This window comes from Aulostomus chinensis, chromosome 20, assembly GCF_037954235.1.
Source record: "Aulostomus chinensis isolate RoL2024-O1b breed Wild chromosome 20, RoL_Achi_v1.0, whole genome shotgun sequence".
In the NCBI taxonomy this organism is placed as follows: Eukaryota; Metazoa; Chordata; class Actinopteri; order Syngnathiformes; family Aulostomidae; genus Aulostomus; species Aulostomus chinensis.
In genome coordinates, this window is record NC_141339.1 from 24590398 (window position 1) to 24607522 (window position 17125).

General features: G+C 49.2%; 2 protein-coding genes and 1 long non-coding RNA gene across 6 annotated transcripts; 1 reads left to right on the forward strand and 2 right to left on the reverse strand.

Moving 5' to 3' along the window:
- Nucleotides 1-1620: 1620 nt before the first annotated feature.
- Nucleotides 1621-9740, reverse strand: zbtb1 (zinc finger and BTB domain containing 1). 3 transcript variants are annotated; one of them, XM_086189773.1, is made up of 3 exons: nucleotides 8854-9740; nucleotides 8148-8320; nucleotides 1621-6660 (listed from the first exon to the last, which is right to left on the reverse strand). In XM_086189773.1, the coding sequence occupies exon 3, from the start codon at nucleotides 6654-6656 to the stop codon at nucleotides 4608-4610; it is 2049 nt and encodes a 682-aa protein (XP_086045899.1). In that variant the 5' UTR covers nucleotides 6657-6660; nucleotides 8148-8320; nucleotides 8854-9740; the 3' UTR covers nucleotides 1621-4607. The 3 variants fall into 3 exon arrangements, with proteins under 3 accessions (XP_086045899.1, XP_086045898.1, XP_086045897.1); XM_086189772.1 differs by having other exon boundaries at nucleotides 8148-8379; XM_086189771.1 differs by lacking the exon at nucleotides 8854-9740 and having other exon boundaries at nucleotides 8148-8457.
- Nucleotides 9358-14185, forward strand: zbtb25 (zinc finger and BTB domain containing 25). Of its 2 annotated transcripts, none has more exons than XM_086189775.1 (3): nucleotides 9358-9873; nucleotides 11092-11268; nucleotides 11512-14185. In XM_086189775.1, the coding sequence occupies exons 2-3, from the start codon at nucleotides 11096-11098 to the stop codon at nucleotides 12674-12676; spliced, it is 1338 nt and encodes a 445-aa protein (XP_086045901.1). In that variant the 5' UTR covers nucleotides 9358-9873; nucleotides 11092-11095; the 3' UTR covers nucleotides 12677-14185. The 2 variants fall into 2 exon arrangements, with proteins under 2 accessions (XP_086045901.1, XP_086045900.1); XM_086189774.1 differs by lacking the exon at nucleotides 9358-9873 and adding an exon at nucleotides 9884-10103.
- On the reverse strand, nucleotides 11122-16717 carry LOC147243421 (uncharacterized). Its single transcript, XR_015110644.1, has 4 exons — nucleotides 16551-16717; nucleotides 16117-16311; nucleotides 14438-14593; nucleotides 11122-11340 (listed from the first exon to the last, which is right to left on the reverse strand). It is a non-coding gene; the product is annotated as an uncharacterized LOC147243421 (long non-coding RNA).
- Nucleotides 16718-17125: the final 408 nt, after the last annotated feature.

Consider the following 17125-nt stretch of genomic DNA (forward strand, 5'->3'; position numbering starts at 1 on the left):
AAGCTGTTGTACTGTAATGTGCTCGAACCTTTCATGTATGGACCCGATTTAAAACGCAACCTCCAAAAGTACATTTGAAAAGAGTGAAATCGCCGTTTTGGTGCCATCAGTGACATTTAGCCTGATTTTGTGTTTAAAGGCTCTGGAGGTTCCAAGGTCCCTACTGAGCCTGAAATTTGTAAATGAGTGAATTACGAGGAACCTCTCTGAGACAGACAGAAAACAAACCCCAGAAATAAAGGAGACTGATCTGGGACCTCTGATCCCCTCTGATTTTTACAAAATGTTTTGTAATATTCTCAATCTCATAGCCAATAAAAATACTTTCAAAACTTTTGTTTTGAAAAATTTAACTAAATTTACATTTTTTTCACTTTCAAATTTGTGTGTATATTTGTACACTTGCTCATTTACATTCCTGTGAATTGTATATTATGTCCAGTAATCCGATACTGGCTGGACACCTTTGGTGGTGTCAGTCAGTCCAGGTTTGTTGGCTCTGAGGGACAAACAAAGCCAGGACTGAGCAGCAGTTTTCAGTTGATGATAAACATCATTTATCAATTCTTGATATGTTTGAAACGCTGCAGCAGAAACTCCCCCCGCCTGGCTGGAAGGTTCCATCTGAGGGTCCGAGGCGTCTCTTTATCTCATCGCCTCAAAACGGAGACCAGAGACACTCCAGCTCTCATCTGACAGCACATTTGAACACAGACTCACTTTGCTCTCTTGAGTATTGAAGCCTTCTCATGTGGTATAGGAGGGCCTTCTCCAGGCGGGGTATCGCGACCCCGGAGGTCTTGGGGGGGGGGGGGGGGGGGTTGTCTTCCAAAGGTCCTCAGGAAAATCAGGACAAGTTTCATTCATTTGTCTGAGCTTTACCTGAACCTGTGTCCTGTTTACTCTCCCTCTCTCTCTCACACACTCACAAAGCACAATGGCAGCAACACCAACATTTGACATTATTTTCCACTTTCACAAAATAATTCAGTAATCAAGATCAGTCCGGATCGAATCATCAAATACTGCCTCATTTTCATTATTTTACCCATTTAAATGCTTTTCCTGTCTTGATGCCACTGGAAGTAGAAGGGGTGTCTTTGGTACAGCGTTACCATATTAACCCAACACCAGCTGACTCCACTCCACACACACACACACACACCTCACTCTATCCTGACAACCACACTAACATGTAAAATGGTGCCACAAGGTGGAAATGAGTAACATCTACAAATTTCAAGGGAAAAAGCTCAGAAGGACACCCAGCTCTGATGGACGAGGGTTCAAATATTGCAGTTTTAAACGGCAAATTTTCCGAGTTTGACAGAAGAAATGTAACAACTTTGTGTGCACAGTGTGTTAAGAGCTTTTTATGAAGCTGCATTCATCCACTACGATCACAAACACAACCAGGTGGTCTTAGGCTGCTTATATCAAAACTATCAGTTGCTTGGTTGTGGAGAAAATGTCCTGTCACTGAGGTTTCACTGTTCCTGGTCTGCTGAGGACCTCTGGGAGACTCCTGAGAGCCACTTAAACAAAGCACACACACACACACACACAAACACATCGAGAAGAAAACGTTCAAAAAAAACCACCACCAAAAGGAACTCTCCTTCACAAACAGAACTCACTTGGTTTATTAAGAGCTTTAGAAAGGCTTGTCTTTATCGGCCGTCGTCTGTCCAAACCCCCAAGAAATGAGAAAAGCTTCGGAGGAACACAAAGCTTGTTGAGACGACGACGTTCCGCTCCGTTTCCGGTCAAACATTTGGAGCCAACTAGAACTCACTGATCAACATCTGGACGTTTGTGTGAGGCCAACAGCTGGTTAACATTTTCAGGTTCTTTTGCGCGTCTGCTTCGTCCTCCAGGGAGGTTTGAACCATGAGTCAGCTGACCAACACGGCCCCAGAGACACCGGTGATGCAGGTCCAACATGGACGGCAGAATCCAGGTCTTTATGGACCAAATCAGGAGATGATGAGTTGAGTCCGTCCAGGACGGCGTTCTCTGGTTCCTGTCGGCTTCAAAACCAACTGCACTGAACTGAGGTGGGCAGTTCCGTGGGTAGTCAGCATGACGGCATGGGTCGGGTATGGTTGAGGTTCTGGTGGGTCTGAGTGGGTTTTCAAGCGGTGTGAATGCTTCACACCCTCAGACTGTTGACAGGAGTTCAAGTTGTGTCAAGCGTTGAGTTCAGCTGACGCTCAACTCAACCAGTGAGGGAATTGCTGAACTCACCGAACTGAATTGGTGTGGAACTGGTTTTAGTTACGAGGTGCTTTTCAACTGGTTTGGAGCCGCTTCCAAGAGACACTGGGCTGCAAATAAATTTCAGTCACTACTGGTGTGAGTTAGTTTTACCCAAATTATATTTCAATCCCGACTACTTTAGTTACAAATGTTGTCATAGCTGATCTGGGACCAGTTTAGGTTCACCACTGTTCCTAGCAGGGGTTTGATCTCATTAGGGACCGGTGAACTGGTTCTGAATTAGTTCTTGTTGGTTTGTTAGTGGTTAGGGATGTTTGCATGCTTCAACTCATCATCAGATCAGTTTGATCAGGTGGATCCTAAATGACGAAGCACTGATGTGGAGTTTTCTCAGTCTGATTATTAAATACCAGCTATAACAAATGGAGCTACGCCGCCATGACACCACCTGTACGTGACTCATAAGGCATCTGAGTAAGTCCAAGTATGACACACAGTCCGGTCCAGCATGTTGGGACTCAACTGGTTCCCATGGATGGACCATTTCTAGTGTTTTTCTGTTGAACTTTTTATAACCTGCTTGTGCCAGCCCACCCACCCATCATGCATCACTATGAAGACGAGAGGAAGGAGAAAAAATCGGTCGACGCACCACTACAGGAAAGGCACCAATCACAGAGCATTTAGGCCAGCGATTGTCACGCCGTTGTGACACAGTGAACGCAAAGCTGCTTGGTTACAGGACAGGAGGGAGGTTCACAAGACAGCAAACAAACCAGGAATCACAAGTCTTAGATCTCCAACTGTGCTTGCAAGCTCCACCCTCAAACGCTTCTTCAGAGACTTCAGTATTCAGAGCACAGAGCTGACATCAAAGCTAGGAACCGCTACCCCAAAGCTCAAGGCACCGTAGGCCCCAGAGACACGAACAGAAACTTGAACCAGCAGTTCACCCCAAACGGAAACTGAACTCCTGCAGAAGAACTGTACACCTGAACCATGGAGGTCCTTCCTCTCATCGCATCTGCACTGCCAGTAGGAACGGTCACATGACACAAGCCAGCTGACAGGAGGTGTAGGAAGTACTGAGGTTAACAAACAAGCTGCTCCTGTTTACATGGCTTTTCTAAAATGGCCGTCACTGGCGCTGTATTGGCTCGTCTTGGACCAGTCAATGAAGGCTTAAGTTGCTTGCTGTTCCTCTCGCTACTGGACCTAAAAAGGTTCCCCAGAACAGGGTTCTGAGAACAAAAATGGTTTCAGAGTTTGTGTCGTCCAAACACACCACAAAGATGGTAGTTTCCTTTGGTCCAACAGTGCCTGAAGGGGACCTCTCTTGGAGTTCACTATCTGTCCCGTAGCGCGTTCACACTGCGAGCAACACGACCACTGACCAGCGACTTGTGACCTGTAGACCATTCAGGAAAATCCAGGAGAAAATCTATCCAGTGCCGTTGAACAATCTGATGAGAGGTCCGACTTTGGTACATTCCAGCACTGAAGTGGTTCCAGTAAACAGGACCATCACTGATTGACAGCTACAATTTCTTTGGGTTGTTTTGTTGGTTGATAGTTCATAAAGTCATTTCAGTGTCTGGAAAATGTAGAAAATCTATTGTTTGTTTTTCTATGAAACCAAAATTTAAAAAAAAGCCTCTTTTATAAATATTCTGAGAAGTTCAGTTTTAGACTGACGTCTTTCAGTGTCAGCAAAAATGACATTTTGAGTTAAACTTCCCTTTTTAAAGAGATTTTTTCAACCAAATGTTAGTTGTAACTTTGGATTTCTCTTTGCTTGGGACCGATACTTCGAGTCCATTCTGAAAAAGCGACCGTATTTATTACAAGCAAATTGTTGTGTGAGGCTTCAATCTGTCTCTAAGAGAATTTGACCATTTTCAGAATATTGGTGGATGCACAATATGTCATTGACAGAGTCTGTTCCAATTGGCTGGGTCTTCAGAGGGGGGCGCTGCCACTCAAAGCGGCTCCTCGCTGGGTACTATACCCTGTGGGTGGGACATGGACGCGCCTATCGGCTCAAATAAGGTCAATGGCGAGGTCGACTTCCATTTTGATACCGAATGTTTATACGCCAGTGGAGTAAAGAGGGAAACTAAACATCGGTTCTCAAATGACCAGCTTTCAGATATTTTGACATCCCTTCTTTATGTCATCTTATCAAATAAACGCTACGGACATTTGCCCGAGGCCCCGCCCACCATGAGTCCCTGCTCGCAGCGTGAACGCCTCTTTAGGTTATGCATATTCTTAAAAAGTGCAGATCAAAAACATTGTCTTTTTGGTGTTCAAGTGCATACATTTGTTCTCACATTTATGGCTTTTAATAGGAACAATCTAGAATAACTAGGAGGACGTCCGGGGTTCTATAGTCTCTTGGTGTGTTTGGAGTTATAGTGGCTCCTCATGTCTTTGCGGAGGCGGAACTTCTCTCCACAGACACCGCATATGTAGAGATGGATGTCCATGTGTTTCTCTAGCTGTTCCCCGCCAGGGAAGATCTGGAAGCACACCTGGCAGATGGTTTCCCCGGCCGAGAGGTGGGAGATCATGTGCCTGACGTGGTCGTGTTTTAGGAAGGTTCCCTGGTCGCAGACGGGGCAGACGTAGCGCGCCATGCCTTTGTGCATATCGGTGTGCAGCCTCAGCTGGCGCTCCCTCAGAAACTGTTTCCCACAGGTCTGGCAGGTGAACTGCTTCTCCTTGGTGTGCACCGTGTAGTGCTCCCTCAGGTGGCAGCGCTGGTAGAAGCCTTTACCACAGATGCTGCAGAAGTGCTTGCGCCGGTGGTCTGGTTCGCCACCTTCCTCCAACAGCACCGGACGGAACAGCTCCTGGTCATGGCAGGCCAAGGCGTGCTCCAGTGCCAGGCTCTCGTTCTGGAAAAGCAAGCCACAATGAGGGCAGGCCAGGTCAGTGGCCTCCAGCAGGCCCTCTTCCATCCCCTGCGCCTCCTCCAGCAGGGACACCTCATCCTCCCCATGGGAGTCAGACTCTGTGCCGTGGGATTCCCCACAGCGCTCTGCGTGCTCCTGCAGCTGTCGGCCTTTGATCAGCACTTGACCACACCTTCCACAAGCACATATATGGCCCATGTGATTGGACAGGTAGTGAGCAGACTTGTCCTCCTCAGCTAACAAGGCGCCACACAGTTCACAGGGAGTAGAGTCGCCTTCCGGCTTCTCATCTTTGACCTTTCGGAGCTTTGCTGGGATTCCTGAATCTTCACTGCTGCACATCTCAAAGGGTTCGCTTCTGGTCTCCATGTTAGCGGAGACTCCGGGCTCAGGCTCAGACCCTTTCTTCTCTCTCAGCAAGCTTTTCTGTTTGGTATCAGTGAATTGTGCACCAGAATCTCTGGAGTTGTGCTCACCAACCCGGACCATCTCAATCTCAGGGAACGCACCTTCCTCTGGTTCGGTTTTTATGGAGATGTTCCTGTTGGATCCAGCCTCATTAGTTCCAGCTGCCACCGAACGGATAGAGAGGTCGCCGTCAGCTTTGGCCTCTGGCCAGTCCTCCTCACCTTTGCAGATGACCCTGTGTTCCTCTGTGCTTTCAGAGGCGGAGCTTTCAGCCTTGCTCGAATCATTGTCACCATCATTGTTACTTCTTGGCGGGTGGTAGGCTTTCCGGTTCGTGCAGGTCAGGATGTGTTCAATCAAAAGCTTCTCGCAGCTGAAAACAAAGCCACAATCATCGCAAGTGTAGGTGCGGCCAAACCGAGGGCGGTCTTTGAGAGCTGAGTTCCTCCCCCCGGTTCTCTTTCTCAGGTCACACGGCTGCTCAAGTCCTCCGTCCACAACTGGCGGCACCACGATGAGGGGAGTGATCACTGCCTCCTCCGCTGCGGCGGGCCGACTGATGGTTGCAGGAACACCTGGGTGCCCGGCGGTGCTAGTGACGGCTTTCGGTAAACGCTCCGCTTCTGGTGCAGCAGGCCGCTGTTGCTCATACATGCGGACTCCAAACATCATCTTCCCGTTGGCGGCCCCGTTGGAGGAGCTGGAGGAGGATGAGGAGGATGCAGATGAGGACGGGGTGAGATTGGAACTCCTGATGTCCCTGAGGTCCTCCAGCGAGTCAGGGATGTAGTACATCTGGAGGTAGGCCATGGACGCCTTGAGCTCATCGAACTCGTAGCTCCCCACCACGATGCGTCCGAGGTACATGAGCTGCAGGATGAGGTCAAAGCACTCAGCACTGATCTGCATGTTGCTTAGGTCCAGCCGGCCTGCCCCCTGCTGGTCCCGGATGAACATCATTCTGAAGTAGGAGCTGCAGGCTGCCAGGACAGCTTTGTGTGCCCTGAAGTATATGTCACCGATAGCGATGAGGCAGTCACAAAGGAAGCCCCACTCCCGCTGGTTGTTGAGCTGTTGGAGGACATGGTCGCTGTGGCTCAGCCTCGCCATTGCCCTGCAGAGCAAAGGAGACACGAGGAGGAACATGAAACAGCGACATGCTTCCTGCTGGGAGGCGTCGCTCATCACAGCTTCATCACATGCATTTCTTTTCTTTTATCATCAGATTTTGCAAAAAGCGACTCCAGATTTCAGTTTCCTTTTTACATTTGTTGTTTTATTAACCAGTAAAAGTAAGATCAGCATTTGTTCGTTTTCCACAACGTTACATTCATTTATATTAGATAATATATAATAGAATTTATATTATGTTTGATAAAAAAAATCACAAGTAGAAACATATACACACACATGTATACACGTACACACACAAACATGTATACACGCACACACATACATACACGCACACATACATACATGTATACATGTACATACACAAACATGTATACATGCACACACATACATACACGCACACATACATACATGTATACATATACATACACAGTGTCATATATTATATATATATATATATATATATATATATATATATATATAATATATGTGTGTATATTATACACACATATACACACATATAGAGAGAAGCATTATAATTAAAAGAAAAACACACAACACAAATACTTGTTTTCTATTCTTTTCATGTTCATTATGTTTCTATGTCTGAGTTGAAACGTTTGGAAAGTCTGACCAAAAAGCTCAGTTCGCTCAGATATTTGGTTCCGGATTGGACATCCCGCACGTTGTGATGCAGAATCCCGCATCCCAGCAGGCTGATTCCGGTTCACTCATCCACCATCCAACAGGTCCGAATTATTGGCTGATTGACGAGAAATACCTTAGCTTAGAGTTTGTGCTTTAACTGTGGCAGTCACACCAAACTCCTCTGATAAAAGCTGCTATTCAGGCGCCCCGCAACCCTCAGCTCGCTGCACGCCCCCCAATGGCCGCCGAAAGCGAGCGGGAGGGGCCGCTCACGCATGACCCCGCCGTCCGGTAACGGAACCCCTCAGACAAACACACGCGTACCGGAACCAGGTCGTGAGGGAGCAGCGAGGAGGGAGAAGCCGGGCACACCGATGAGCTAAAATGGAGATTACAGCTCCGCCGCGGCGATGAACTTGATCATGCTAACAGCTGCTAGCATGGAGCATTCCGGAAGTTAGTGCAGAGCCCCTCCAAAATAAAACGACCGGCAGCCGTTCCAACAGACCAGAGCACGGAACAAAGCACACAACTGTAGAACTAACGATTAATTTCTACACGGCTGTAATTCGAGCGTCGTTCCGATAGAAGGGAACATTTAAATGAGTTCCAGACGGGACTTGGTTTGAAAGTTAGCACCGGAAGAGGACGTTGTCCGTGCAGGACACTTGACTCTCCTACAGCGATATCTCTCCCGCAAACAGCCCCGCCGCCCCCGCACTGTGCCACCCGCACTCGCAACTCAGAGAGTAGCAGGCCGCGCAGACTAGACCGCTCCCGGCCTGGCAGCGCACGGGCCCGGGCAGCAGACGGTCGACTCACCGTGGTGCCGTAGGCCAGCGGCGGAGCTGCTGTTGCTGCTTTCGGCGTAGGATGTGCGGAGGCTCCGCGGCCCGGGACGGTTCCTCTCCGGCGGAAAGTTGAGACGAAGAAGCCCCTTCGTCTTCTCCTTCTGCTCCTCCTGCTGGATGAAATAACTTCCGCACAAGCCGCCGCTTCGTCAGGGGTGGAAGTCGTGCGGAGCAAAATAAAAGACTTCCGGTCAAAAAGAGGGCTGCAAAATAAAATTGATGCAAACAGAAAAACCTGGAATTTCTCATCCAAATCGGCACACATTTGCTCCTTTTCTAATCAGCTATGAGGAGCAGTGCAGTAAACACATGATTTATTTGCCTTTTACCAGTTGCTTCTGAAATCAAGATAAAATGTAACTTTTTTTAATCGACTGTTTTTCCAAAGAACCTTAGATTATGCTCTGTGGGCTGAACTCTCCTCTTGGTTTGCTGACCAAAGTAGTTTTACTTCTAGACGGAAAAATGTTATTAATCTGACCATAAAAGAGTAAAATATCAACATTAACCATAATACCCTAATGTCAGAGTATAAAAGTAACAATGAAGCGAGAGAGACTAATGTAGCCAGTGCTCATCTCTGCTGGACGCAAACTAGCATTAAATGAGGATTAGCATCAGAGCGCTAGAAGCAGTGTTAGCATTGTTCTGGTTCATCACAGCAGAGTTGCTGGTACCTGTTTAGGTCACTACGTCAGTGTCACTGTCCGTCTCCTCCGTGTCTGGCTAACTAGCATTGCCACAGTCGCCCTCCTGCTGTGGAGCAGCTGCGACAACCCCCATGCTGCCTAGCTAGTAGCAGCCTGGCTAGTAGCAGCTTAGCTCGTAGCAGCCAAGTTAGTAGCAGCCTGGCTAGTTGCCGCGTGACTGAGGTACTGTATAACACAGCGGGTGATGGCTGTCAAAGCCATACAACCAACATGAGTTGAGGAGATGGTTCTGAGCAGTTTAGAACCCTGAGGGATTTCCCCCTGATAGAAGGATGATGGAACATGGTAGAAAGTTCCACTACAAGGAACTTTGAGGAACTCTGCCCAGTCTAAGGCCCACATGACCCCGCGTCCCCCACCATCATCCATCTGCTGCTCGCCAGTGGGGCAACAGAATGTTGGAAATATCAGTCAAGGTAGATATTACACACTTTCTAAAAAAAAACAAAAAACCAATAGCATTAATCAATAATCCAATATGGCTGCCAAAGGAGGCTGGCAGCAGGAGCCTCAGGAGAGCAGGATCCACTCAGGACTGTGAGGTTCATGCTGGTTCTGGTGCTGGTGGCAGTTCTGGACCTGAGACCTCCAGCACAAACCGCCTCAGCGGGAACAGAAGCAGTTTTCTGGAGTTTCATTCTCGTTATAGTTTCATTCTTTTCACGTTCATTAATGAGCTGTCACGCTGCTGCTGACGTGCACGCCTTCATGTTTGATCAGTCACATTCACTCAGTCAGAGCTCAACACGTGAATCACAGGTGACGGAAACTGGGCTCGGCCAGGTTCCCAGCTTCCTACGTCACTGAACGGAATATCCCGAATCGTCATTCAAGATGAAAGGTGTCAGTTATTGATGATCAATTACGCCTGTCTCCTCACGTGACCAGCCCGCTTCCTCTCGCGAGACGTGAGGCGGCTTCTGGCGAGATCAGCGGTGCAGAAACAAATCAGCTCCGGCGTCTGAAGACAATCTGCAGATTTCTGCGGTAAGAACGCCGATTACCGGCCGCCGGGCGCGGCGCGCGTGCGCGGCACAGACACAGGCAGGGCATGGGGTGGATGTGGCGTGCGCACGCGGCCGTGTGCGCGTAGGTGAGACAGGACGCGCGTGCGGCTGAATGAGAATGAGGCGGATGATGGAGGCTGCAGTCGCGACGGTGGCGGCGGGACGTGCACGCGCGCATCCGTGTTGTTGTCTGGTCGCGCGGGTGTCCGGGTGCGTTTCGCTGGTTTGTTTTCATCCAGACCCCCCCCCCCCCTTTCGGCTGGTGTGTGTGTGTGTGTGTGTGTGTGTGTGTGTGTGTGTGTGTGTGTGTGCCTACAACTATTAGTGACCTCATCATCGCCTGAGGTGACAGCAGGTCCATTGCGACACCATCACGTGACCTCCAGGAGGACCTGTGGACACCAGCTCTCCCTCCTCACCTCCTAGCCTCCTAGCCTCCTCACCTCCGAGCCTCCTAGCCTCCTCACCTCCTCACCTCCGAGCCTCCTAGCCTCCTCACCTCCTCACCTCCAAGCCTCTTCACCTCCTCACCTCCGAGCCTCCTCACCTCCTCACCTCCGAGCCTCCTCACCTCCGAGCCTCTTCACCTCCTCACCTCCGAGCCTCCTCACCTCCGAGCCTCTTCACCTCCGAGCCTCCGAGCCTCCTCACCTCCGAGCCTCCTAGCCTCCTCACCTCCTAGCCTCCTCACCTCCTAGCTTCCTCACCTCCTAGCCTCCTCACCTCCGAGCCTCCTAGCCTCCTCACCTCCTAGCCTCCTCACCTCCAAGCCTCCTAGCTTCCTCACCTCCTAGCTTCCTCACCTCCTAGCTTCCTCACCTCCTAGCCTCCTCACCTCCTAGCCTCCTCACCTCCTCACCTCCTAGGTTCCTCACCTCCTAGCCTCCTCACCTCCGAGCAGCTTCACCTCCGAGCCTCTTCACCTCCTCACCTCCTAGCTTCCTCACCTCCTAGCTTCCTCACCTCCTAGCCTCCTCACCTCCGAGCCTCCTAGCTTCCTCACCTCCTAGCTTCCTCACCTCCTAGTTTCCTCACCTCCGAGCCTCATCTATCCATCTATCTATCAATATCAGGACAAACAATTATCAGTTGATTATAGCTGAATTAATGTTCCCTCCTTTGTATGCTTGTGTGTGCGTGTGTGTGTGTGCGTGTGCATGCGTGCGTGCGTGCTTGTGTGTGTGTGTGTGTGTGTTAGGGTCATGGAGGTGTCGACTCACAGCCTCTTCCTGCTGCAGCAGCTCAACGTTCAGAGAGAGTTCGGCTTCCTGTGTGACTGCACCGTCGCCATTGGTAACGTGTACTTCAAAGCCCACCGAGCGGTTCTGGCCGCGTTCTCCAACTACTTCAAGATGATCTTCATCCACCAGTCCAGGTCAGGGCGGTCCAGGGTTCCATAGCATCAGCATGAGCCTCATTCATGACATCATCAGGCTTCACTTCCTGACTGCAAGAGGAAACTGAGGGTTAAAAGTCCTGATTCATTTAAGAACACATTTATACATTAGAACACTTCAAACATGACAAACCAGCTGTTGTCAAGGTTGGTGTGTGACATTTTGACTCTGTGTGTGTGTGTGTGTGTGTGTGTGTGTGTGTGTGTGTGTGTGTGAGACAGCGAGTGTATTAAGATCCAGCCCACTGACATCCAGCCGGACGTCTTCAGCTACCTGCTACACATCATGTACACCGGCATGTGTCCCAAGCAGCCGGTGGACCAGACACGTTTGCAGGAAGGCATCAAGTTCCTTCACGCCTATCAGCTGTGTCGGAAGCCTGGCGAAGGCGCCATTGATGCAGCAGCGGACGCAGTCCGAATGTCCAACCTATACGGCATTCAGATTTCATCCCAGCTGGCTAACAAGGAGACGACAGGAGTTCCTAAAGCCACCACTGTGTCCTGCGGCGCCCCGGAGGACGGGCGGCGAGGGGTGCGGTCACACTCGCAGCTCTCCCTCACAGTTGGGCTAGAAGGTGTCCCATCAGACCACCAGGCGTCTGCACTACGCAATGTTTGTTCAGTGGCGTCCGGAGATGACTCGGACATCTCAACTCGCATCAAGCAGGAGCGGGTGGAGGATGAGGATGGCGAGGGGGAGGAAGGACAGGGGGCGGGGTCTCCAGCTCAGGACAGCAGCCCCAGTCAGAGTCTGCTCTTCAAAGAGCGGCAGCTGGTCCTGCTGTGTCCGCGCTGCGGCGAGCGCTGCTCGTCTCCTGAGGGTCTGCGAGAGCATCTATTTAGCCACGCCCTTGACCCCACCCGCCTCATGGAGGGGCTGACCCAGAGCAGCGAGCTGGACACTGGCGGGGAGGAGGGTCCACCGGGCAGCCGGGGCCCGCTGGATGCTGGGTGTCTGGAGGAGGCCCTGCGGCAGAGCCAGGCGCTGGCTAACCAGCTGGCAGCTGAGCTAAGGAGGAGCCGGGGGGGAGGGGAGAGCAGCCCCGCCCCCGCCGCCATCATGCACTCACGCAAACGTAAGATCGCTTGCGCTGTCTGCAGTCTGCGCTTTTCTCATAAGAGCCAGCTTCAGGAGCACATGTACACACACACGGGCAAACCGTCACGCTACCACCGCTACAACCGCCTCTGCAGCCAGCTCTTCCAGGCCTCTGCACACTTCTGTGAGGGCGCCACAGAGCCTGGGGGAGTGGGCGGGGCCTCGACAGGTGCCACCACACTATCAGATGAGGCCAACAGGGACGCTCAAGACAACGGCAGCTCCTGCTACTCACTGGACTCTGAGATCTCCCAGGAAAGCGTGGACGGCGTGCCAGTCGAGTGACATCATCAGATGTTGTGGCGAGTTGTGTTGTATGTTCCTGTCCTCCACTGCTGTCTGGTGGTGCTGTACCTGTGCAGGTGTGTGTGGACTTCAGTCATGTGATCATAATGTGATGCTGAAGAGTTCTTGCATTTTCAAACCGCTGCCATGTCAAATGTCACGTCACCTGACAGTCGCTGAGTGTCTGGACTCAGAACCTGTATGAATGTACGTGTCCAAACATTTTTAAATCTTGTTGTTAAATTAAAATCAAGGTTTGAATGAGAGCAGCTGAAAATTGTCATTAATATTCAGTTTTCATCCCTGCTGACAAGATTTTCAGAGTAAAAGCTCAGTTGTGTTTGACAGTCGAACCTTGGGCACCTGGCTCGACACATAAACTCGAGTCCTGACGTGGATGTCAAGCTAAGGAGAAGAAGATATCACTTGTCTCAACATAATGTTTTTTCTTGCCCTCCTAGAACACATGCATTCTCTTTACTGGCCAACAGGAGGCGACATCACTGGATCCACCCTGAACATGCACATTCTACGTAGAAAACTGGATTAAAAAGTGATCTTTCCTGTGATATCCAGGTCCCTGCCGGTGCTACGCCAGCGCTGGAACCCCAAAAATACACCTTTTCCCTTGTTTTTGCTTTTGCTTGAACTTTCTCTTCTGGCAACTTGTGTAGTGACCCCTGCTGGCCATGAGAAGGAGTGACGTCCCTTCTTGGCCCCTCTGGCTGCATCCATCACTCACAGCGGATGAAAAATTAGATTCTCCACTCAGAACATTTGTGACCCGAAGACCAGCAGGATTATGGTGTTGCTAGGAGACAGAAGGACAAACGAAACCTAGGATAATACTTAGAGAATATTTTCACAGGTTTACTTCGCCATCCTCCACATCACCAGACTTCTTTCTCAAAACAAGGAATTTTCACTTTTCACACTTTAAAAATCTTTGTCTTTGAATCAGAGATACAACATGTTTTTTTTATCAAAATAGAAAACAATATTGTGCTTATTCTATTCTGATAGATGTTTTTATATTAAAACTTGAATGATACAACTAGATAATATTTTCATAATACTGTTGTTTCTTCGAACGCACGCATCACTTTTGTCATCGTTATGTTAATTTCATGCAGGGTTGAAAGTTGTATGAAACTAAGTTTCTGACAGTTTGATGACAAACCGACCCAAACCCTCACTGTGCCACACTTTTTGTGTGTGCCAGCATTAAAGAATATTCAGTGAAACTGGAGTGGAAGTAGAGTCCTTCACATCCCCAGTGATGCTTTATTTTGAAGGGCCCACAGAGCAGGAAGTCAGGAAGCACACTGTCCAGCTGGTCACATGACTTGTGCTTGTGGATTTCATTTTGCGGCTGTTTTTAAACGGTGATGAAAGTTTGAGTGACAGTTTGTTTCTAAGTGTGTTTTTTGTGTTTCACTGTAAAAGAAAAGAGTTAATGTTTTGTAAAAACGTCTGTTTTTTCATCAATGGAACAATAAAGTTTTGGAAATAAATGTCTTTTTCCACCAATCACATGCAGCTTTGCTGGTTGAACTGAAGATGGTTTGTGGTCTGGTCGTGCAAAAACATGGAAGATGATAAGATAACCAGTCTAAACACAACTAGATCTAATTCACCTTAAACTAGAAACACAATAATGCTGGGCGAATAAATATACACATTAATAATAAAGGCGTTTGAAATCAGACTGTGGTGAAATCTGTACAATAAAATCAAAGCCACACTTGCGATGATTCTCACCTGTCGGAGCGACAGTACAACCACGGTTCACTTCCTGTCAGGTGTCGTCAGGTTGGACGTGACGTCAGCAAATAGCAGCAACGTAAGACTCTTCAGGAATACGAAGACTTTAATCTCATTTTGACATACCATGTTGTCACCGATCATCACCAGAAGCTGCAAAATAAATATTAATAGATTTTCAATGGAAAGCACAAAGGAACTGATCGATTATTTGTTCCTTAGTCATTGGTCATTCATGAGGCTCCGTGTTTTCATTGTTGTGTCAGTGTTCTTCCTCAGAGACGCTGTGTTACTGATGTTTGGTATTTTAATATCACTTTTCCTGTTCATGAAGCAGATCAGGGAGGAGGTGTTTGTAGTCCAACAGGAAGTGGTCGTGTCAGGGAGGAGGTGTTTGTCGTCCTACAGGAAGTGGTCGTGTCAGGGAGGAGGTGTTTGTAGTCCTACAGGAAGTGGTCGTGTCAGGGAGGAGGTGTTTGTAGTCCTACAGGAAGTGGTCGTGTCAGGGAGGAGGTGTTTGTAGTCCTACAGGAAGTGGTCGTGTCAGGGAGGAGGTGTTTGTAGTCCTACAGGAAGTGGTCGTGTCAGGGAGGAGGTGTTTGTAGTCCTACAGGAAGTGGTCGTGTCAGGGAGGAGGTGTTTGTAGTCCTACAGGAAGTGGTCGTGTCAGGGAGGAGGTGTTTGTAGTCCTACAGGAAGTGGTCGTGTCAGGGAGGAGGTGTTTGTAGTCCTACAGGAAGTGGTCGTGTCAGGGAGGAGGTGTGTTTGTAGTCCAACAGGAAGTGGTCGTGTCAGGGAGGAGGTACGTTTGTAGTCCTACAGGAAGTGGTCATGTCAGGGAGGAGGTGTGTTTGTAGTCCAACAGGAAGTGGTCATGTCAGGGAGGAGGTGCGTTTGCAGTCCAACAGGAAGTGGTCCTGTCAGGGAGGAGGTGTGTTTGTAGTCCAACAGGAAGTGGTCGTGTCAGGGAGGAGGTGCGTTTGTAGTCCAACAGGAAGTGGTCATGTTAGGGAGGAGGTGTGTTTGTAGTCCAACAGGAAGTGGTCATGTCAGGGAGGAGGTGTGTTTGTAGTCCAACAGGAAGTGGTCATGTCAGGGAGGAGGTGTGTTTGTAGTCCAACAGGAAGTGGTCATCTCCTGGTTCCTCTATAAGCAGAACGTCTTCACAGGGTTCGGGACTCATTCCTGTGCTGCTCCATTGACTCCTAAAAAATGTCAATTGTTCATAGAATGTCTAATTTCATGGATTTAAATGGAAAAGTCACTCTGACCTGAGGGCCCCCTGGAAGACCCTTGAATGGACTCCATGGGGTCCCTGCCCTCACTTTGAGAAACTGGCAGCTCAGATGTTTGTTGTGGATGAGAAGCTACAGAGGAACACCAAAATGGTGGCTCCTGATCTTCAGGGAGTCACCCTCTCTCTGTCCTTGCCGCCTTCTTAAAGAAGCTGTTTCTGCAAAGCTCGATGCCAATCAGTGTGGTTGCCGTGGCAACTGGGTCGGAACAGCGGAGGAAAGCAAAAAGCTCGGGAACCCCCCCTCTCTCAGAGGGACACATCTGTCAGTTGCACAGGAAGCCAAACTGAGACACAGGTGAGATTTTGACTTTGATGACATCATCGGGGCACATCTGCTACCTCATCTGCTCTAATGGTGAGCTCGGTCTGTCTGAAGTACCTGTGAAGGAACGAGGAACCGGTCTGATAAAGTTCTAAGTCAGTGGGATGATGATGGTGATGATGATGATGATGATGATGGTCCCCTGTCATGGCGGCGCACAGCCTCCTGTGACTGGTGCATGGGGTTTGACCTGGGGTTCTCAAAGTTGGGTTCAGGGGCCAATGAGTGGTCTTGTGGGTCCTCAGGAGGGTCCTGGGGAATCATTCAACAACTCTTCAGCCCTTGACAAGTTTTCAACATGTGACATTTGATCAGAATTTAGCAGTTAGACAGAGTTTTCTGTCAACAGATTCAAACCGATCAGAGGTTTTTGATCGTTATGTTTGTTAAATCTTGACCTTTCTTGGTCAATTTCAAGTAATTCTATGCTGGTTTGTTCAGGTTATCTTCTTTCCTGAAAGGAATCAAACAAATTTGCAAGCATTATTTACCTTTCTTTGTTTCTTGGGTTTGTGTTCTCCAGGGAACATAGTGGTCACACAGAGTAATTACATGTGTGACAAGAACGGTGTGAGAACGTGACTCACGAGTCTCGACCTCTTGAAATAACTTGTTTTATCATGAGTTGACCCGTTCAGTTCGCTAACGCCTGAAGGGTCATTTTATCTCCGTTCATTTAGCTGAGGGCTAACGTCGAGCTCAAGAAGCCTCTTGACGAGGCACACCTGTTTTTGGCATCAGGTGCAACGACTGGCCCTGCCCACCAGTTCTGCTGAGGCAGACGGACGCTCAATTAAGAGTCAGTGCTTTGTGCTGATGAAGGAATGGTTGGGTTCCGTCAGAACTGGTGCAACACCTGCTCTCAGTGTCACGGGGGAACTGGGCTTGTCATTTATAGAGTTGACTCCCTCCCCTGGGGGGCGCCAGAGAGCAAAGTTCAGGCAAAGATAGTCATCCTTCAGACAAGAAACACATGTTGATGACTTCCTCTTCCTGGTGATGTCATTCTCTCAGGCAGAAGCTCCTCAAGTCAAGTGATTTAGGGAACCAGTTGGGTGCCACAGTC